Source organism: Paralichthys olivaceus, chromosome 18 (genome assembly GCF_024713975.1).
Source record: "Paralichthys olivaceus isolate ysfri-2021 chromosome 18, ASM2471397v2, whole genome shotgun sequence".
NCBI lineage: Eukaryota > Metazoa > Chordata > Actinopteri > Pleuronectiformes > Paralichthyidae > Paralichthys > Paralichthys olivaceus.
This window is the reverse complement of record NC_091110.1, coordinates 4,987,931-5,010,279: the sequence shown is the minus strand read 5'-3', so window position 1 is coordinate 5,010,279 and position 22,349 is coordinate 4,987,931. Positions and strand designations below refer to the sequence as shown.

Below are 22,349 nucleotides of genomic sequence, written 5' to 3'. Positions count from 1 at the left end.
AAAATAGAATTCAAACTTATAATAAAGTATACATATATTTACATATATATAACGTGACTTTATAAGAAACTGTTATACTCAGGTGCTGTGTCTCTTCACTAACTTTTCTCATGGTTCTCATTTGACCGGCGCCATCTAGCGGTGAACTTGTCTCAAAGTCAATAAAACAATTGTGGCCCACAGCAGATGTAAAGCCACAGGTACTTCAATGTATTTAAAAACTATATGAAAGAACATATCGTTTATCTGACTTATCATCCTGATATAAAGCTTCAAACTATGGCTCTTATTAAAACCATTAATAGAAACATGTCACTCTCATAATCAGTTGTGCATTTGTATACATGAGTGAGAGCTGTGTAGCCAGTGTTTAGCGTCATGTGTATGGAAAAAAGTTAGGACTCACTTTATCACTATACCTCTTTGACACTTTTAACACTAGGAATTTTCTTTCTATTTATTCTATTTAAATGTATTTATTTTTCCATTTTGTATCGACTTTCTTCATTTGTTTTTCTTGTTGATTCAGTTTTTGGGAGGGGATGTGCTAAGTGTTGTTGTTGTTTGTAATATCCCATTGGAAAATACCCATTAAATTATGTTCTGAATATATTAATTTAATCATAATCATTTTCAAAATAATCCAAATAATATTTTCTTCATTTTGCTGGTGGTAATGAGTTTTCATGATGAAGGAGTTGATGCTTTGGTTTATTGTTATGCATCATGGCCATATCACAGTTTGAAACATACGACGAGTCAGACTTAATTAATCTCTAGACTTAATTCACTTTGTACTGTATATTATTGACTTTTTATTTTAAGACGAAATCAGAGAAACTGACACACACTCACACACACTCACACACACACACACATACATACTGTATATTAAGTTTTACAGTGTTTTTGTGAAGATGAATCAGTTATTGCAACAACTAAGACTCGTTGTAAAATCGACCTTTTTTTTAAACGAATAGTCTTGTCTGGTCACTTTTAGCTTTATGATTTCTATAAGTGTGGATTATGGGATTATTGACAATATAGACGGAAACACTCCACCCTGATTTGATTAAATGAAATTCCAGCCCTCTCTTTTTAAAGCCCAATTAAAAAAGGAACAAGTGTATATATGTAACCCTAAATTAGTCCTCCCTGCCTATACCTGCATTTAAAAGCATGTGTAATGAATGAGTCGCAGCTGTAAATCCAAAGACCTTCACACCAATCGTTGAGTTCCTCCAAAGAACTCATTAGATCCATGTCGTGAGTTATTTTAATTGTTGAATGAGATATTATCATTCGTTTATACAATCCGGCCGGAATAAAAGTGAAACCTCGTAAAGCCAGGAGTGCACAAATACTCTTTCTCTCTGTCTTTCTCTCTCTTTATATGATCTGACACTTACAGCAGCAGCACTAGCATGTGTGGTAAACCACTTATAAAGTGTTTCTAAATTCCCCCTCTGCGATCCGAGGGTGTTTCCGTGCCACGGGGTACCAAGAAAGCACTTCGATGTTTTAAACGCCTGCCTGACCCCAGCAACACACACACACACACACACACACACACACACACACACACACACACACACACACACACACACACACCTCCCGCGTGTCACTGTGTGACAGTGGTGTGTGGGGGCATGTGATTAACGTGTATCACATGCAGAATAAAGGCGAGACAAGGTACCAACAAAGACACTGAGCCTGCAGCGGTGACTGCTGAGAGGAGAACTATGCTGCAGGAACATTCACGATGATTTGAGCTGAATACAAGTCAGTGCAGAGAAAGACAAAAACAAGACAGCTGCTGTCATTTATTTTAGAGACACTACTTGTGAAACTTTTTGAAAGTGGTTCAATCTCTCAAAATATGGAAAAATATTTAAATTAGTTGAATACTAAACGCATCTTTCCGTTTGATCAATGTCACATAACGAACGAAACACATATTTCCACATATTACTAATTAATTGTGAAGTTACAGACAGAGATGGGATTATAAATGGCATCGATGCAGGTGATGGTGGGATATGGAGTTAAACCTCTCCCACTATAATGTTTTCATAATTGCAGGTGACTGTTTTCGTTGCATTCATTATTTAAGCGACAGATATCTGTAACAAAGCCCATCACACTGAAATCTAAACGCCTGATGCAGCCCCAGCTTCATGATCGGTATTTGATTATTACTGAGCTGAATGACAAAGATGAGCTGATATTTCTGACTATATAAATGATATTATATTATTTTTGAACTAATGCATGGACAATTTGTGCTCATATTATCTGCAATGTTTGTCTTGGATGGAAACCTGTTCCTGCAGAGGTTGATTGTCGTTTTTGTTTCATGTTAACGTTTGTGATGAATCACAGGCTAAGTAAAATTATTAAATACGCCATAACATTAATAATGTGTTAATTTATTTATTAATATCTCTTGAAACAACGTGGACCACTTCATGGAGCATTTTCAGGACGGTGGACAGACCTGTCTGGTGTTTGACTGGACATGAACCTGCAAGAGCTGCTGCAACGACATGGACATCCACTGACTCTGAGCGAGATTCGACCCATTGCTCACCAGGTAAAGATGATGTTGGTGGGTACTTCATGAGCTCAGAGAACAGGCGTGGCAAGAAAACCCAGCCCATAGGATACAGGTAGGATCAATGTGCCAACCTCGTTGTGTGCACATGTCTGTTTGTGTTGTAAATGATCCAGCAGAAATTGTCTTCAGCAAACATGATGAATTTGACTTTGGATTTATGTTGGTTCTTGTTTTCACTCACAGTTCACCTGAAGTCTCACACCCCTTTCTGACCATGGTCCACCTGATGGATAACACGGAAAGTTGTCACTGACTAATCTGCTGATTTGTGTTTTTTTCAGTTTAATGCATTGTCTGGACAAAAAGGGGGTCTTAGACTTGGACGACGATGATGATGAGGACGTTTGCTCAGATGTGGCTGAGGAAGAGCCCAGGGTGGAGGAGGCTTCAGTCCTACCACAGTCAGAGGACGCAGGCTCAGCTTCTCCTCGCTCCGGTGTCAGGGTTGAAGGTCTGGATCCCCCATGTGAGGAGACTGCAGCTGCAGACATTGTTGCTGCCGGCTCAGATGCAGATGAATCAGCTCAGGAGACACAGCTCTGTGACAGCACTCATCCTGCCAGCGTCAGCAGACTGAAGAGGATGAGGAAGTTTCTGGGCAGAGGTGTAAAGAGGCTGAAAAGTGTTTATTTCTTAACTGCCCCCCATCATCAAGATAACAGTGACACTTTTGTGCAGCATTGCCCTCTAGTGGCTTTGGCGAGGTACTCAAGATACATTTCTGTCTGCTCTTACTGAATTGAATCAAATGTCTATTTGAAGAAAGGAAAAAGGAAAAATTTAAATATTTTATATGATGATTCCAGTCACCCCAACATTTCGTCTGTCAGATAATCACAGCTACAGCAACAGGTAAATAAAACAAGTTCATACAGTGAAAGACAATCATTGATGCAACCCCAACCTGCTCCAAACTCTAGGTAACTGGGTTTTTCCTTGGTCCCACCCTCTTACTGGCTGTGCTCTATTTTCTGTTTGGACCAAGGTTCATTGTTTCACAGTTTCTATAGTAAAATATTCCACAGAGTTGTGTCAGTTAATAAGAAACTTGGCAAAGCACTGCCTTCATAAACACATGCCGCTGCAAACACAATGGTGAGAAGGTGGTGTTTCTAATATTAACATAACATCCCTCACTGAATGATTAGCTCAGCAGTGCCTTTACGTCCTCCATAAGCTGAAGATAGCAAGAGGACCATCACCAGTAATGTGCATCCTCTACCGAGGCACCATCCTGACCAGCTCTATCACTGTTTGCTTTGGGTGCTGCGCAGTTGAGGATCACAGGTGCCTCACTCCCCCCTCGACATCTACAACACTCGCCTATAGTCCGCAAAGCCACCAGCATTGTGGTGCTGCAGCAAAAGACTGTATCCCCAAATATTATTGAATCTTTTCAGTGCAAACATGTGCCTGTCACTTTTTACTGTAAATGCTTCTATCATTTTTCAGCTGCTGCTCACTTTAACTACCATTTACCACATCCTGTGGAATAGATTGCATTACTTCCCATTTAGTATTTTTGCACTCTCAACCATCCATCATGCACTACTCTCATTCAATCCACTGTGTGCCTTATGACCACATATGTTGCTCTGTGTACTTTGTTGCGTACTTATATGTTGTGTCTACTTAAATGTTTACAAAGGGATCAGAGAGAGAAACAGCATTTCAAACCTGTCTATGTTTTGTACACATGGCAAAATTGAGAATAAAGTTGACTTTGACTTGATTACAACATGTTGTTGCCATGATGGAGATCAGCGCCTGTTAATGTCTGTATCACTTCGATGTGGTGAAATGAAAAAGGTCTAATTATCTAAATGATCTTGCAGCGATTTGACCCAGTTGCAGACCACTGCTGTAATTTACCCGAGGACGCAGAAGAAAATTTAACTAGGTCTGCAGACTGCCTATAAAGGCCCTTCCCCCACTGACTGCTACAGGCCACGCTCTGTGCCTGTTTATTCAAATGTATTAATACTGAACATAACAAGTGTAAAAATTGCACCGAATTCGACACTGCACTTCCATGGGCCATTAACAATACACATTGTACGTGGGTTTGTGTGATCTGCCTTCCGCATACAGACAGAGACACACAGGCAGACGTTTGTGGAATTAGCAGGTGGATAAAATGATCATGTATAATATAGAAATGCACGTGGGGCAGCTCAGAATCAGATCCTTATCTAACCTGAACTTCCACCCATTGATTGATGGAGGGGGTTGTTGAGGTGTTGCCTGCGAAGCTGAACTCGGGGGCAGCAGAGTACCACAGGCCAGCCTGCCTGCCCTTTTGTCCCTACGTCACTTCCTCCCTCCTCTCTCTCGCTTCCATCTTGCTCCCCGCATGTGTCTGCTGTTAGTTTACAGGTCAGTGAGGAGCTTTAAATACCTTCTTCCCTGCACTGTTTCCCCCCGAGCCGACGACAAGAGGTAAACCGAAGCCTTCCCTCGCCAGACGGCTGAGGTCCGCCGCGGTGTGAAGCTAATCCCGCTGACGGTTGAGTGTGGCTGCGACTGACAGGCCGCCCTCAGGCTCACAGTTAGCTTCGAGGTTAGCCTATAAGTTGGAGCCCATCAGGGCTGACACCGCACCTTGTCTGTGTGCGGCGGTTGCTTCAGTTAGTCAGCGACTGCGGTGCTGTTAGCTCATTGTGTTCCTTGTTGTTGTGCAGCCTCCCTCGCTTGTTGTCCACAACACACACAGATGAGTGAAAGCGTTAGCATGTTGCTAATCAAACTAACTGCGCATTTGACTGTGAATCTGACAAGACTTACTCACTTTGTCTCGGATCAACGTCCACCTCTGATCCCTCTGCTCCCTGTGTGTGTGTACACATGTGTGCAGTCTTTCTCCTCATCTCTGTGCACCTTGCATGTTGTTAGGATGCTGCCAAGTTTCTCACTGTTTATATAATCTACAAGTATATATTTGTGACCTGATTCAAATATTCAATGATTCATCTGTATGCATGTATCTAAGCACTGCTCCAAATTCCCAGTGTTGCAGCTATGGGCAGCTACACCAGGTTTCTATCATCTCCTACATTTATCTCTTTAAATTTAAATGAACTGAGAATCTACCCTGGACCGATCATTCTGTGATGGGATTCAATGTTTTGGCAGGTTCATTCATTTGGCATTCAAATGAATGCTTGTTAAAATAGACTTCTTTTGGCTTAATAACGAAAAAGTATAAAAGTATTGACAGCTAGCATGATGCAGTGCAGCGGTACCAGAGAGGTTGCTTGGGCGTTTGCCAGTAAAGCGGCACAATGAAGAATATAAACAATATGTGTTCTACCCGACTCATCTTAAGATCGTCACCGTGTGACATTTCTGCTGCACCAGGTTTGCTTGTGTGCCGTCACGTTGTAAGAACGGTGAGATCAGATACACCGATGTCAGGAGGCAGGCCTCCATAAAAGACCTTATCACATGTGCCCTGTCTATAAACCTGTTCTCCTTTAATAACCCATCACACACTATCCATGTCTGCTTGCTGTGTGCTTTTGAAAGTACAGGGCTCATTGAGATCAGAGTGAATGAATTTGTGCTCGTCACTGTTACTTTGTAAACAGTAGACTAGCAAAGAAGCTGGTTAAGTTTCAGGGAAACCTGGAGGCTGCCAGTATGAATATCAGCTTTGCTTAAGATGCCAGCATAATCATGTATGTTTTTTTCTTTTTCCAGATGAAAGAAGCAATTATGAATCAAGAAAAACTTGCTAAACTACAGGCACAAGTCCGCATCGGTGGAAAGGTAATAAACAAATAACAGCAGTATTAGAGGTTGAAGGAAATAATCACTTAACATTTCAGGCACTGACAAAGGAGTCAAACGCATTTCCAGTGATTTTATTAACCGGCAGTGTTTCCCCTACGATAATTTTGCAGCGGCGGTCTGCTTACTTTACTGTCTAACAAACACTATCACTAATCTGTATTGTATTTAAAACACACAGACTTATTATGCAGTATTATGCAATGCGGTGGCCTTCTGCCGCTGCAAAGAAAAAATCCCAGGGGAAACACTGAACTTAAATATAAAGTTGCAAAAACAAACGCTCTAACTGACAAGAAATGGTCGTATTACTACTTGTGTGAATGAGAATTATTTATTATTATTATTATTTATAGCTTGTTTCTATGACAACCTGCAGTTTTATCTCTCTTGCATCAAAGCAGCAGTCCTCACAACACAGTGTACTGAACGGTGTACTGTGGGCCGGAGAGTGAACTATGATAAATAACAGCTGACTTTGGGCCAAAAAGGTACCATGTCTAGAATACATGTTAAAAACAGGGAATTTCAACAGATATGTTTTTACCAATGTCTCTGTAGGGTAGTGCTCGCAGAAAGAAGAAGGTTGTACACAGAACAGCAACCGCAGATGACAAGAAGCTCCAGTTCTCCTTAAAGAAACTTGGTGTCAACAACATCTCCGGTATTGAAGAGGTAATTCTGAATCTTTGTCTCAAAGTCTCGTCCCACTGGGATTTAAGGTGAACGTGTTTTCACCGGTGTTTGTTTTGACCCGTTACAGGTTAACATGTTCACAAATCAAGGAACAGTCATCCACTTCAACAATCCCAAAGTGCAGGCCTCCCTCGCCGCCAACACCTTCACCATCACTGGCCACGCCGAGACCAAGCAGTTGACAGAGATGCTGCCCGGCATCCTCAACCAGTTGGGAGCAGACAGCCTGACGAGCCTCAGGAGACTCGCAGAGGCCCTGCCCAAACAGGGTCAGTGGCCTGTGACACTAAGGCAACATCCACACTATTACAATTTAGTTTGAAAAAGCATCTCCACTGCTACGCCTGGCGTCCACACTACACCTGGCAGTTTTAGAGCCGCTAAAACAGACATTTGGAAACGATGCTGTTTATTTTGAATACTCCGACACTGCGTTTTAGTCTGGATGGGAAGAAACGGAGAAACAGTGACGTTTACACTCAGGACTGCTTGCTGAGGACTTTTCGTTCACAACATATCCTTTGCACATTCGACAGGCTCCCGTCACATGACCCCTTTCCGGAATAAAACTAATGGCAGTAGCCTTGTCTACCAGTGTAGAAGGCAATATGGATAATCAATTGCAAGCGTTGCTGACAGCTTTGTCTTTGCTAACAGCAGTTGTGCAGTGAAATCCTGCTTTTTACAATGTTACAACTGCTTACTTGTAGGAGACGAGTGAGATGTTTCAAGCTCCTCAATGAAGAGCTATTATTCAAGCTGCGATTTTCAACAATTCTACATCTAACAACGAAATGCTTCTTGTGTACCACAAAGTGCACAGTGTATGGGAGCTGTCACTTGATATGCCTTTTCAGGCTTGTTAGTATGAACAGGAATTACAACTGATACACAGTCGAAAAGCTTGAGTGGACAGAGATTGTTAAGGTTGAAATTCAGTCGTATGTATTCAGCCTAAAACGTATTTAACATGCTGAATTGCGTTGTAGCATGCAGAAGAGCACAATGTAGTGAACGTCTCACAGAAAAGGCTCCTAGATTCCATGATATGGACACACAGGGTTCTCCAGTCATACTGTAGGTTCATATGTGTAATTTCTGTTTGGTCAGAATAAGAGATTAAAGTTTGCCCTCAGGACCGGCAGCTCGATTGTCTGTTGCAGCCATTTAAACTGCTCTTTAAGTTTCTCACAGACCTATTCTGCTCTCACAGCTGCAGATGGAAAAGCGCCAATTGCAACAGTAGAGGAAGAAGACGACGATGTTCCAGGTGAGCACGTCCCACTTGTGTTTACGTTCTGTTTTCTATCTGATTCAAAATTAATATTTTAACATTTCTCAACTAAAACCTGTTTGCCTTGCAGCCTTGCTCTGAAATTCTCCTTCGCCCATTATTGCATGAGATTTGTTCTCCCTCATCGTGAAGCTCATCGTCATTGTTTGTAATATCTTAAGATTCAGTTTGCTTTTCTTTGGTGATGAAAATTAACCAAACACATGAGGTTGCCATTACAATAATTTCAGCTTTTCCCAGGACCTCTCTCACACTGCGCACTAATGTAACAAACGATTACACATGTATTCAGCAATAGGAGCATTCAAAGCCTGAAGTCACAGGGTTAACAGCCATAGCCATCCTGCTGTTATTGGCGTTAAGTTACCTTTTTGTTCTCTCACTGAAGCTGCATGTTTACTCAGACCCTTTGAATTGTTTCCATTTGAACCCTCGACCCTTTGAGAGGAAAAAACCTCAAGAGAGGCAGATTTCTAAGTAATTTTAGCCGACTCTGTTGATACCTTACACCATCATTTTTACAGCTGCTTTCAGTGCTTTCATGGACCTCATGTGCTGAGCACATTGCCGTCTATGTCGAAGTTGAAAGCGTATGCAAAGCAGAGGGATTGCATTACATCTATTATGTTTCAGATAAATGCACTTTCCCTCAATTGTGCTCTGGCACCTCGGAGAGTCATTTGCCTTTTCTCTTTACTTGAGTCAACTTACAGCCAAATCTTTTGTTGTTTCAGATCTGGTGGAGAATTTTGACGAAGCATCCAAGGATGAAGCTAACTAGAGGAAATGGGACATCCCCGAGTGTCAAAACTTGACAGGACCATGTGGGCACAAGATGTTTTAATGTCTATTTTGAGAGGTGGAAAGTGAATAAATTACCAGAGAAGATGTTAAATCTGTCAACTTTTGGTTGTGAGCATTCTGTATTATGTGCAACACCTAGGCAAATTACTTGCATACTCTTCAGTCAATTATTTTTGATTAACTTTCTAAATTAGTACTCTGAAGTATTAAACACAGGGGTAGCAGTATTTAAGCGGGAGGTATTTTAGTACTCATTCCACCTCTTTGCCACCAGACTCTCCAAATGCTTGTTGTGCTCTGTGGTCCAGTTAGTGATTGTGTATAAAATGTGGTGTTTCAGGCTCATGCTGTGCATCTGTTTTCTCCATGTTACTGAACCTTAATTCTTTGTGGCCTCACTTAAACCACAGTATCTGGAATAAACCTTTGCTACTGTCAATAATTGACACAATTACTGTTATTTGTTCCTTCAAGTATATTTTTCATAGTTGAAGTACTGTACTTACACTCTTTAGTCTAAGGTAACAGCTAAAATAGAAAAGGCAATGATTGTTAACCCCCAACTGTCCCTTTGGTTCCATGATACCAGTGTCTCAACTCGTGGGTGGATTCTACACACATTCATGGCCTGTTCTGGGTGAACTGTAATAACTTTGGTATTACTCTTGTCATCGTTATCATAATTATCAGGTCTAAAATGTTGTCCCATACTGTTTTTTTATCACCACACCAGATTTATGAAGACTGTAACATAGCCCTCAGCAGTCTGTATCAAACAGATGGATTTTGTTTCATGCCAACATGCTGAACTGACATGGTGAAGATGGGAAATGTAACCAGATACCTTCAGCAAACCAGGCAGAGCCAGTGAAGTGACTGGCTGCTGCTTCTGAGACGTAGGGAATTCCTTTTTTTAATTAAAAACTATTGTATACAATTACATACAGTGACATCTTAGCAATAATGTATAATGAAAGGAAGCAGGATGAAATACCATATTTTAATCAAGTATTTTAAAACTATTTTACTATCTCTGCTATTTTCTTCATATCAAGCATAGACACAGTTTTATCTGTTTTCTTTTCTCCATATGACAGCAACTTGTATAGTGTTTTATAAAGATCTTTTAATTAAATAACTTCAACGTCACACAGCGGCAAACAGCACCATAATAACCAGGTGGGACATTTAAAACAAGGTTATAAAATAGACCACACAAACGGACATTAGTTTTACTATACAGAGAAACAAAAGGGAGTTACAACAATATGAGAATTTTATCACATTACAACACATTGCATTAAGATTTCAAATAAATAAACCAAGTACAAAGGACACAAGGATGTTCAGAATCAATGAAAAGCTCAGCAGCATCATGAAAGTTCACAGTCTGTGCCATGTGTATTTTCGGGCTGTTAAACCATTTTTTTTTCAATCTCAGCCTCAGAAATACACTCGCAATGAAAACCAGACAGTTTGAACATGAGCCAAATCAACAATAAAACTCTGTCACAATTGAAAATTCTTCATTTAGTTAATAAGTTAATACAAATATCCCATATTATAAGGAAGTCACAGAGCCACCATGCTTAGCTGAAGTACAAATAAAGCTGCTCCCCACTGTTATTTTGGCAGCACACTACTGGTGGAGTGCTGTGTATGCTGGGCTGTAGACAAGAAGTGAACCATACATTTAGTTTTTTGAAATCCTTCCATGAATCCTGATAAGATGTGTCACTCCTTATTCAATGTGACGTGTTGATAATTCATACAGCACAAACCTTCATGAGAATCATATCTGATAAAAATGACACTGACGTGATGCAAATGTTGATGGAACAAAAATATTCCTGTTGGCTGATAGCATGGGCGTGCTACATGATTGTCCAGAGACCAGTGATGTCCCTCTAGTGTCCCAGTTCACTCTCTGATTCCCATCAGTAACTTTAGTAAGTGTGCCTCCATCACCTGTTGAACTGAACAGAGAAACACACAGTGTTTTATTGTGTGTCATGTCAAAAGGGAAAACCTGTTGCAGCCCTAAAGCTCAGACTGGATGTTTATCATTTTACATACCATTCCGGTGGCCCATAGCCACAGCCATGTCCATCGCATTAAATCCAGAATCTGACTCTATGGTAGGATCAGCACCGCTCTCTGCAGGACACACAAATGTACATGAACAGAATTATTATACTTCTTAATGTAACGTATCTTATACAAAAAGCTGCTGCTTCTTCTTTTTAAATAAATAATAATACAGATGGATAATCAGTATTAACAGAGGTGTTTGATTAAAAGATCCGTCCTCACCTAACAGGATTTCAACACAACGCACATGGTTGCCATGGACAGCGTACAGCAGAGGGGCTCCTCCATTCTGAAACCCACAGAGGCAACATCACAACAAGGCTGAAGTTGATACTATTAATATTAATACTAATATTTAATGCTCACTAAGAAGTAGAGAAATAAATATCTCCATAATAGTTCATTGTCATATTCAACTTAACCAGGTCAAGCGAACATAAAAAACTGAAGTATTCTTACCCAGTCATATTCATTGACATCGACACCACAGTCAATGAGCATCTTCACAATATCGGTGTATCCTTTACTGCAAGCCAAAGACAATGCACTTTCCCTCCCTTTGGCCAGGACGTTAGGGTCAGCACCCTACGGTGAAGAATGACAGAAGGAAAACCAGTGAATAAATACAGACGTAACTCTGATGTAATAAAACTATGAGATCTGTGTCATACAGAAAGATCCCTTTTTCATACATTTTGGAGCAGAAACTCGACAACAGCGATTTGTCCGTGTGCTGCCGCCCACATCAGGGGAGTGAAGCCTTCCTCATCTTGGAGATTGATCACAGTCTCTATCAACACGACACATAACAAAACCCACAAAAACATGGACACTTCATATACATACCTCACAATCAGCACATTCATTATCAATATATACATGGTGAAGAGGGTGGAGCTTAACCCAGCTGGCACTGGCCGAAATGTACAATTATTAAAATAAGGACTGAACTTTGCTTTATGTAATAACAGAACCTTAGAAAAGTGATTATTCTGTTGATTCAAAACAGTTAATAGACCATTTACTATATTAACATACAAAGACATATTATGTAAGGACTATCAGGAAAACTCTCTCTCTCTCTCTATACATATCTATGCGTCTGTGTGGTTTTGGGAGGGTTGGTCTGACAAAATAAAATAACAATTATGAAAAATTACTTATAACCTACTTTCAAAATGTCCTGACATTTCATAGACATATTGGTTTAGATATAAGTGAGAAAGTAATTATTAGTTGCAGCCCTTAAATAGTTGATATGAACGTTTTGAGATTATTACTATATAACCGTGGCAGTTATACCTGAGGACTGCCTACCTTGTTCAATCCTGCTGGCCAGAAACACCATTTCTCCTTGGGCTGCCAGCTGATGAATGGACAAAGCTGAGAGGAAATACAGGTTTCGATTAACACGTGGACTTGATTCTTATGAAAAACAATTTCATTCAATGCAACAATGTCACTTACAATGCACCAGAAGAGGTGTGGAAGAAACCTCATTGCCGCGGTGTTTATTGGTGAGGGTGGTGGACTGTTTGATGGGGGAGAAATGTTTGGTGGTGGATGGTGTGTAAACATGGCGCACTTGTATCCCTGGAGAGGGAGAGGTCTGGATATTGCACTCAGCTGAAGGAGAGGGAAGACTTGTATCAGTTACAGCCTTTTCTCACAAGATAACACCAGATATACAAGGTTCCACCTCTTCCTTCTTACCTTTGAATAAAACAGAAGCCACCTCCAGATCAGAGTTCACCTGGTCCTGGATGTTCTTGCTGTCTTCTTCGTTAAGCGACTTGACAAATCTTGAGCAAACGTTCATGTCAAAGCGGTTGGGCAGGATGAACTTGATGCCCATGGCCACATTTTGGGTGCCTGGGTCATCTGGGCTTGTGCCCTCTGTCTTGATGGCACTTAGGTCTGGCATTACACAGATCCCCTCCATGTCCTCAGACACCAGGGAACACTCTGCTGTCCCATCCGAGGCAGACACGCCGCTGCTGTCCATCCTCTGATCGCTCACAGAGCCGTCACAATGAGGTTAAACTGAAGCCACTGAGCGCCTGCAATACAGAGAATGAAATATAAATCCATTAATAGATCCCAAGCAGCATTTACTCTAAAGCAAACTCAAGAAGACAGTTAAAATACTAAAGTGAGGGTGGAGAGGAGGGTATTGAACAATTATCCATCATGCACAATCACGAGCACCCTCTCCACCACCCAGTGGACAGACAGGATCTCCAACAGGCTGGATATTCCTAACTACCTCTTTACATTGTCTTTAAATGCAAACAACTACTTTAACTTTGTTCATAGTTTATAGGCGTATTCGTTGTTCTATTATATTTAGTACTTTACTGTGTATTCTAGTACTTTATTGTGTATCATTTACTTAGTATGTACAGTTTTTAGTACATTTAATGTTTGTTACATTCTATTTTGAGCTATTTTAATTCTTCGTATCATTTTTTTTGCTACTTCGATTTATGTGCAATGCCCTTGGCTTGCTGCTGTAACACATTCATTTCCCAATTTGGGATCAATACAATACATCGATCTATCTGTTGTCAGTTAGCATGCTAGCTATCGTAACCTTGCTTCAGGGACACTAACTCAATGACTGGGGCTGATCAAATCTAACATTGACACACATTATGTCTATAAACGTCTATAAAAGCATGTAGTTTTTTAAATGAAGACTAAACTCACTCGGTAACACATCGTTTTCCTCTGATATCTGTTCCTCTCCTCTCGGTGTTTGTGTACATGTGCGCATGCGCAGTCGGTGGCGTCCACAAAGACGTGCGTTCACTATTAACCTCCCCACGTTGTTTTCCTTTTTGGTTCCGGAGCCTTGGCGTCATGCTGATACTTCACTGATATACTTGTTCAGATATCTGCAAACAAGAATCTTATACAAACAAAATGCATAATCTGGACGTCACAGTAGGTTGGTACATGTTTCACTTATCTGTAGTTTTAAAACATAGTAATTTACACACTATTTTGAAAATATCAGTGTGGATCTGGTAGAAATACATTCAAACACGTATAGTGTGCTATAGTTATATTAAGAAAATGACACAAAAAAAATTTGGTTTGCTATTGTCTATATATCTCAGTGTTATTTACTTTGCTTTAACGTGACTTAAAACCTAAAGTTAGTGATTTACTAATGGTGTGATCAGGCTCTGCAGGATAAACAATCCAGAAGTCCCTGTAGTATTTATCCAATTCACCGGTAGTAAATAAAATGATAATAGATAGATAATAGATTATTATATAGGCTGTGGTTATATCTAAAAAAAACATGGGCAATTTTAGGAGGAGAGAAATAAGAAAATAAAGACAAGAATTCACACCATTGCTTTGTTTTGTTGTCAAATTCAACCCATCAGTTCCAATTTAAAGATTGTTTTATATTATCAATTCATTTGAGAAAATATGGGAGGGTAGATTTACTTTGGTAAAAATGAACACACAGCGATTCATGAGCTGTTGCTCTTGGACTGTGTTTAATGATAGTTGTGCTGAATAAGGAGCCTCCCGATTTTTTTGGCAACAAAGTCTTGTGCAACTTTGTTTATTGCTGTTTCTCCATAACACCATGAGACAGTGCAACAGATATGGAGATGTCTGTCCTGCTTGTTCATTTCTTATTTGTAGTCTCTAATCAGGAGGTGAAGGGTCGTGGCCCCTGCTCCACGCTGCTCTGATGACACCAGGGGGTCTTGGGATTTAAAAGTTTCCATGTCAGCAGCAATGAGTCGCAAAGATCAAATGTAACTCTGGTCTCAGCTGCCTTGTTTTGACAGTGTGTGAGTCTCAGTGTGTGCAGTGAAATCCAGATTCCTTAGATTTTACCCTCTGTGGACATCTCTTGAATTTAGCAGGGTACTAAGAAAAACTAATTCGATATTAAAAATGAACCCAGTGGAGTGTTATATAGAAAACTTCCACAAGATGGCAGAACTGTTTGTTCTCTCACTTCTTATTTCCTCGTACACTTGTGCCAACAGATGGCACCACAGTCTCACAGGTTATAGTTGCAGTTCAAGCAGGGTGTGTGGGTTTTGCTCATCTCCAAAAGTGCCTTTAACCCTCTTATCACCTCATTTAAGCAAGACAACACTGTCCGGGTGGAACCTGTTGGATTAACTCAGCTGCTGACTGTGTTAAAAGATAGTGTTGTTGTGGCCCATCAGCTCTGACATCATTTAAGATGTGTAATCTGTAGCTCATTATCAGTCAGTGGGATAAATCTGGGAGCAGGAAGGGTGGGAAAGTCATCCTCTTGTTTCCTGTTAATGTCACATGTCTGTGTCTTCTGTTGTCTGGTTATAGTTACAATCCAACTGAGAGCTAGATTTTCATCTAACAGAGGAAACAGAGGAACATTAGGAATGAAAGTATTCCATGTAAAGAGAACACTGGTATAAAACAGTGCTGTGATTTCCCTCCTGAATGCACAAGTTATTTATACTTGACTGTTCACATCTTTGTTTGACTTAAAAACGTTCACTGCAATTATATGATATTTTTAGTTATATAACTGTATCATGCTGAATGGCAATGCATACAGTCACATTACAATAGTTATAGCTGTACCAAAGGTAAAGATAACTCATAACTAGAGAATTATGTTATAGTGACTAAAAGTAAATTCAAAACTAGTGTTTTGTTACATTACATCTAGCCTTTATATATCCTTTGGGATTGGGTTTGCCATGTTGCACCACCATGTTCCTACACTAGCCCACAATGAACAAATCAGTGAGAGATGCCCTTTCCCACATTGTACATTGATGCAACAGTGTGAATTATGAGTCAAAGAAGAGCCCTCGCCCTCAAAGTGAGCCATGTACAGGATAATAAGGAAAACATAGTTTAGGACAATCTGAGAGGAGTCACAGAGGAACTTTCCAGAGTATGATAAATTAAGGTTGATTAGAATGAGTGAGTAGCATTTTGTGAAATGTAGGTTCCAGCCCTATTAGAGCCTGACTCATTTCACTCAAAGTCATGATTTTGGTCTCTGCTATTTGTGACTAAAACTGAGACAGCAAAAACAATAATGACAGTATACCCAAAGCATACCTTTGCATTTCTGAGGTATGCAATAGCTAAATATGTATTATCTCTTAATGTATAATATATATATAATATATTATCTTTGATTTTAGACACTTGACTAGTTTGCTGTAGATATATGAGGTTGAGGTAGAGCTCATTGTATTTACTGTATATACTGTTTAACCAATTAAAAACATTGTGATAAATATGTTGAGCTGTAAAATAAAAGTAGTCACATACTAACAATACTAACAACAAATATGAGTGTTTGTTAAGTACAAGAATTGTGTGTAAATGTTGGACAAATAATTTGCACCTCTTTTGTAACTTTATGGTCCCTGATTTAGATCTGCAACTGCAACTGATCCCATGTTTCCCCTAGTAACAACATGAAGTGTTGAATTGATATGGCTTTAAGAAAATACAGCAATTTCACTATAATCTTATTAGATGGATGGATGGATGGATTTAGGCATCCAGTATAACTTAACACGAGCAAGAATTATGCTCTTAAGAATTTTAGAGGGTGTGCAAATAGACAACAATTGTCAGTAGTAAATAAAAAAGACTTAAAGGTCCAGTGTGTAAGATTTAGGTGAAAGGGAACTATTGGCAGAAATTTAATGTAGAATAATCCTCATGATGTTTTCACTAGTTTGTTTCACCTAAATTCTACACACTGAACCTTTAATGAAGAAAATGTGACCTAAACCCAAAACCAAACATATTATTAATACAACTGCGGTGGAGAGGTAAATAATTGTCTATGAAGGTTGTGATCCAAACAAAACGCTCATGCGCACATTGACCATGTGGCTGATGTGTGTGTGTGTGTGTGTGTGTGTGTGTGTGTGTGTGTGTGTGTGTGTGTGTGTGTGTGTGTGTGTGTGTGTGTGTGTGTGTGTGTGTGTGTGTGTGTGTGTGTGTGTGTCAGGGGGCTGGACCACAGAGGGGGCAGGCAGCAGAGAGGGAAACTTCTCCAGCGACACCTGCGAACAGACTGTGAGCCGCTTCCCTCCTGGAGCGAGGAGACGGATGAGACGCAGCAGAAATGCGGAGTAAAAGCGTCAGAGGCTTTTTCCAGTGATCACGTGAAGGAGCAGAAGCAGAAAGCAGCGCAGGAAAGTTTGTACGGACACAAAAGTCGCGATCGTCGGATCTGAGTCTGATCGGACAAGAGGAGCGGAGACACGACAGCAGGTAATGGCTGGACACTGTAAAACCACAGATTGAAACAGAAGAGAAGGACAGTGTGCACATGATCGTGTGGTTCTCACCTGATCTGTGCCTGCTGCTCCATCTATAGCTGGATCCAGAGGTTTGCTCCAGTTGTTGAGGCAGTTCTTTCTCTAGTCGCCTCAGTGCTGCTCGTCGTGGGAACTGTTGGTTTCTCTAAACATTTAAAGGTCTTCATCTTCTTTGTAAAGTCCCTTGAGATATCGTGTGTTTATGATACAAATACAATTGAATTGAATCAGGAATGCTGCTGCGTTCACAGGTACAAGGTAAAAAGCGAGGCATGGCATGTTCAGGGTCCAGGGTCTGCACTCAGTCTTTATAGCAACTCCTACTGTCAGTGTTGGGACCACTTCAGAATTGAATTCATTCACTGACTGGATTGTTCATATGCAGGAGTGTCACTGAGGTCCTGTATTGTTCCTTTGGGATGTTTAAAGGTACAGTGTGTAGAATTGAGTGATATCTAGTGTTGCAGCTGAACACCCCTCACCTCACCCTCTCCTTCTAAACATGACAAAGAACCTGTGGAAGCCTTTAATTGTCATAAAACTCAAAAGGTGTTTAGTTTGTCCAGTCTGGACTAATGTAAAAAACATGGCGGCCTCCGTAGAGAGGGTCCCCTCGATGTAAATATAAAGTATTTGAATATAAAGGGACTTTTCTGGGGTAAAGAAAACTACAATTGATACAATTTAGATGAAACAAACTCGTTAAAAATCATGATGATTATTCTACATTGAATTTCTGCCAATAGATCCCTTTCACCTAAATCTTACACACTGGACCTTTAAAGGGATTGTTTCTCCAAAAATGAAAATTCACTCATTATCTACTCAGCACTATGCTGAGTAGATAATGCTGTGGGTGAGGTGTTTGAGTCCACAGAACACTTTTGGAGTTCCAGGGGTAATCAGTGTTGCAGCCAAATCCAATACAATTGAAGTAGCTGCAGCTTTCGTGATACTCACTGCAGCGCTAACTAGGAGGAAGATATCAGAGGACATTTAGGCTAAAAACTTGGTGTAGATGACGCAGTTTCACTCGATTTTAAATATCGGGGCTTACGGACACCTGGATGACACCACAGGAGCAGTATGGAGGCATTTATGTCTTTTTTTTATTTGGCTGCAACACTGTTTACCCCTGAAACTCCAAAAGTGTTTTGTGGACTCAAACACTTCACCCAACCCCCATCAGCATAGTGGTGAGTAGATAATGAGTGAATTTTCATTTTTGGGTGAACTATTGACCATCATATGGAAATGCATAAGGTATAGAAAAGGTGGAAGCAGTTTGTTGACACTGCAGATAACACATCGTCCATAATAACTCATGCAGTTCCTGTTCTGAACCTGCCTGTTCTCTTTTCATGTGTTAGTGCTCTGGAGCTACTTCAGATTTATTCCTTGTCAATAGTGAGTCCTCCTCAAACAGTTCTATGATACACTGACACTTTTTAATGTTTGTGTGCTGGACGTTGTGTGCAGAGCTTTTTATAAACAGTGCAGAGGAAACTTCGTGTTCATCCTGCCTGGTTTATCTGCAGTGAAGATTTTATCAGTCAGTGTTTTTCATAAGCATAAAGCGTTACAGAGGCAAAACAATGGTTGCTCTTTTACTTTGAAGACACAAGTGATAAAGTGAATGCTGCTGCCATGACAGAGATACACATTACAGTCCTGTGAATGTCTGTCAGTCCAATATAGCGAAACAAAATATCAGATTATCTAAATGATATGGTGCGACAGGTATTATTGGCCAGAGCGCTTGTCATTAATATTGAATGTGTACAGTTTGCAAATCGCACCGAACTTGGTACCGCACTTCCTGTGTAAAGACGATTAGATGGGCGGTCCATGAGATATGTGTTCCACATACAGACATTTGTGGAATAAGTAGGTAGATGCCTCATGTTCGTGTTACTCTGCAAGAAACACCATTGCATCGCATGATGTCACAGTGGCACTGTTGAGTAACAGCGATGCAGCTAATTGTGGCCTCTGTTTGTATCATCATTGCATCGAGCACATTCCTCTGAGAAGTACTGAGTAACACTGCTGCGAAATGTACCTCCATGCCCCATATATAAGAGTGTGAACAGTAAATTAAAGTGTTTAAATGAGATATTTAAACTGGGAACAAGCATATTTTCATACAGCTAGCCGTCAAACCCATCAACTGATTGCAGCTCGTCATGTAAAAGGAATTATTCAATTATGAATCACCTGAAAAAAATTTAAATCTAAGGACAACAGGATAAACTTGCTCACGTCTGAACACATTAACGTCACGTGTTCAGAAATCCAAATGAGTTTCCTTGATGCTTTTTGACAGCAAGCGTTTTCTTGTAGTGTGTAATCTCTGTTCTCACGCTCTGTTCTGGAGTGTGTGGCCATCAACCAGGTCAGGTTTCTTATTCACACCGAACGTGTCAGAGGCTAAAGTCAGGCTGAGGACAATGACTGACAAATGCTGTGCAGACTAGAAGAACACAACCCTTAACTGCGGATTTTAAGACACGTCTTCACTAGTACGGTGTCTTATTTTGGTTTCATGTTACATCTAATGTAGCTTATCGACCATTCAAAAGTTGTCGTTGAGCCCTGAGGCTCAAATCGAGACGGATCCTGTTTATTCTTTTCGGTGTGTGGATTCAGATTGTCTTTAAACCTTACACAAACAAAAGCATGAGAATATTCATGTTGTGTTGACCTAATGGGTTGTAACCTGCCAACCCAGAACAATGTTTATTCTACAATATGAAATGTTCCTGTTCTAGTTCCACATGTGGCCTGGTTGATATGAGTAGGATTAAAAACAGAGCGAGACGCCCAGGCCCGTGGCACTGCAGTCCTCCATGGATAAGATATCCTTTGGCCACAATATTACAGTACACAAATGTAATCGTGATATTATTGTGAGATAAACCCTGAGGACATCAGTCAGTGCTTTACAGAGTAACGTGACTGGACTTGCTGTTGAGACACCGAATCCTGTTGTTGGTGCTGTCTCATTTTACAGGTTTATTTTCATAATGTTACTTTGGGTTTGACTAAGTTGAGAGTGCTCCCAACCATTACAATTTTACTTTATATTTATATGGAGTAAATTTCAACAGTTAAAAAAGAATTGCTTGTGTTTTATTTATTGTTTTGCTTGTGCTTGAATTATAGTTAATATTGACAACATTGGGATTAAAGCTGAATCGATTACTAGACAATTAATTGATTAGTCAATTGTGGGGAAATTATTAATGGTCTAAACTATTTCGGTAATTAATTAAGTCTTCTAATTTTCGAATCAGAAATATGCTCCTGTCCAAACCTTTTCATCATTGTTAACAGAATTTATGTAGGAAACAAAGTAAGAAACAGATTACACGTTTAAAATAAACATTGAAGTTTTTCTCTCTGGGCTTGGATGAAACATCAGACATAACAAAACCAGCCATTGTTGTGTGTGCTGAGTTTGATAATGGAAAGGAAATACTGTCTTTGCCAATCACGCCCGACTCTACCAAACGTGAAGATTTGTTTGAGCAAGTTGTTTCTGCTCAAATCAGCTGAGTCGCATCACTTTCATCATCATCATCATCATCGCTACCATCTCATATCAGGCACCTCGCTAAAGAGAAGCAGTTCCATTTGAATAATTACTGTGATATGAACAATGTCATAGAAAATAAAATGGCCCTGGATAGGATAAGGGTTCCCACCCCTGGTCTAGACGGCCGTGCAGCTTTGAAATCATGCACTATTCACAGCTGAGAGTGAAGTCACAGAGGATCAGGTGTGTGCAGAAGATACAGTTACTCTTCCCTCCCTTGCTCTTTTCTGCCTGAAGACTCCGACACTGTAGCTGTTGTAGTTTCATCCACAGTGGTGGTGACCTCACTGACCTCAAGGCTGTAAGCTTGAGCGTCATATGTATGGGAGCGTATATACATCTCACATCGCTCGCCATAAGAAGGGGAGCTCAGGTGTTGTTGTTTGTTACTTTTAAATAATCATCATTTATTCCTGGAGTCGCTCAGTTCACTGGCTGCATCACGTTCCCCCTTTTGTTTCTGGCTGTTGACAAAATATTTCTTTCTATGCAGGAGACAACTGTGCACAGTTACATTTAAATGTATGTATGTATAGTAACATGACTATTTCCTCTCTAGGTATCTGGTGGATGGGGAGAAAATGGAGGTGAACAGAAGAGAGGTGCCTCTATATGTAAGTGCCTCCATGTTTCTGCTTGTGTGATTCTCTTGTGTGCAGGGTCTGTTTTTTTGGGAGTGGTTGGTCGAGTACCTTGAATCCCTCCTCTGGGTCACTCTCCCACATTTAGACCCAATTCTGTTTTTTGTTCTCAACAGAATTAGATCACTCCTCAGTCCCCCCGCCCTCTCTGTCTTAGTCCTGACTCTCCATCTGTGCACTGGTTGACTGGCCAGCCTTGTGTCACAGGTGAAACCTAAGCCAGGAGGGTTTCAGTCCCTGGGGAAGCCGGGGCCTTGCACAGCCTGTTCACCAACTGACGAGGCCTCCTGAAAGCATGGCTGTCACTGTGAACATGGGGCCCAGAAAGAGAGAATATACCCATTTGTTTCTTTGCTTTTTTAAGATTCTACTCACCTTTTTTTCAAATTAAACAAATACACATTTTACTTCTGGAAAGTGTGTTATGGAGTCCAGTGTGTGCAGTTGTGTTTGAATTATTGTTTTTTTTTGACGTAGTAAAACTCGTGCTGTTACTTTC

General features: G+C 40.4%; 3 protein-coding genes and 1 long non-coding RNA gene across 10 annotated transcripts in view; 3 read left to right on the top strand and 1 right to left on the bottom strand.

Moving 5' to 3' along the window:
- The first annotated feature begins 1,730 nt into the window (after positions 1–1,730).
- On the top strand, positions 1,731–4,355 carry LOC138405470 (uncharacterized). The gene is made up of 2 exons (XR_011239212.1): positions 1,731–2,669; positions 2,899–4,355. It is a non-coding gene; the product is annotated as an uncharacterized lncRNA (long non-coding RNA).
- Positions 4,356–4,901: 546 nt separating this feature from the next.
- On the top strand, positions 4,902–9,642 carry btf3 (basic transcription factor 3). 3 transcript variants are annotated; one of them, XM_020082270.2, is made up of 6 exons: positions 4,902–4,993; positions 6,317–6,385; positions 6,968–7,081; positions 7,170–7,371; positions 8,316–8,372; positions 9,131–9,642. In XM_020082270.2, exons 2-6 carry the CDS (start codon positions 6,317–6,319, stop codon positions 9,175–9,177), a joined length of 489 nt encoding a protein of 162 aa, XP_019937829.1. In that variant the 5' UTR covers positions 4,902–4,993; the 3' UTR covers positions 9,178–9,642. The 3 variants fall into 3 exon arrangements, with proteins under 3 accessions (XP_019937829.1, XP_019937830.1, XP_019937831.1); XM_020082271.2 differs by having other exon boundaries at positions 4,921–5,056; XM_020082272.2 differs by having other exon boundaries at positions 4,930–5,177.
- A 664-nt stretch (positions 9,643–10,306) lies between these two features.
- On the bottom strand, positions 10,307–14,140 carry ankra2 (ankyrin repeat, family A (RFXANK-like), 2). Its single transcript, XM_020082269.2, has 9 exons — positions 14,001–14,140; positions 13,005–13,351; positions 12,759–12,917; positions 12,609–12,674; positions 11,984–12,081; positions 11,751–11,876; positions 11,514–11,580; positions 11,277–11,357; positions 10,307–11,176 (listed from the first exon to the last, which is right to left on the bottom strand). Exons 2-9 carry the CDS (start codon positions 13,294–13,296, stop codon positions 11,121–11,123), a joined length of 945 nt encoding a protein of 314 aa, XP_019937828.1. The 5' UTR covers positions 13,297–13,351; positions 14,001–14,140; the 3' UTR covers positions 10,307–11,120.
- A 3,221-nt stretch (positions 14,141–17,361) lies between these two features.
- The window catches only part of arhgef28a (Rho guanine nucleotide exchange factor (GEF) 28a), a 49,017-nt gene continuing 44,029 nt past the window's right edge, over positions 17,362–22,349 (top strand). For all 5 annotated transcript variants that reach the window (XM_069514279.1, XM_069514275.1, XM_069514276.1 and 2 more), the window contains exons 1-2: positions 17,362–17,564; positions 21,769–21,823. In XM_069514279.1, coding sequence (XP_069370380.1) covers positions 21,791–21,823 — 33 coding nt within the window. In that variant the 5' untranslated portion in view covers positions 17,362–17,564; positions 21,769–21,790. The remainder of the gene's footprint in view (positions 17,565–21,768; positions 21,824–22,349) is intronic.

Excerpts from the sequence above, each read along its gene's own strand:
- btf3 (XM_020082270.2), top strand. The coding sequence starts at position 6,317 with ATGAAAGAAGCAATTATGAATCAAGAAAAACTTGCTAAACTACAGGCA. Across the intron at positions 7,082-7,169 it reads ACATCTCCGGTATTGAAGAG|GTTAACATGTTCACAAATCA; the intron begins GTAATTCTGAAT and ends GACCCGTTACAG. Across the intron at positions 7,372-8,315 it reads AGAGGCCCTGCCCAAACAGG|CTGCAGATGGAAAAGCGCCA; the intron begins GTCAGTGGCCTG and ends CTGCTCTCACAG.
- ankra2 (XM_020082269.2), bottom strand. The coding sequence starts at position 13,296 with ATGGACAGCAGCGGCGTGTCTGCCTCGGATGGGACAGCAGAGTGTTCC. Across the intron at positions 12,675-12,758 it reads CACACCTCTTCTGGTGCATT|CTTTGTCCATTCATCAGCTG; the intron begins GTAAGTGACATT and ends ATTTCCTCTCAG. Across the intron at positions 11,877-11,983 it reads TCGAGTTTCTGCTCCAAAAT|GGTGCTGACCCTAACGTCCT; the intron begins GTATGAAAAAGG and ends TCTTCACCGTAG.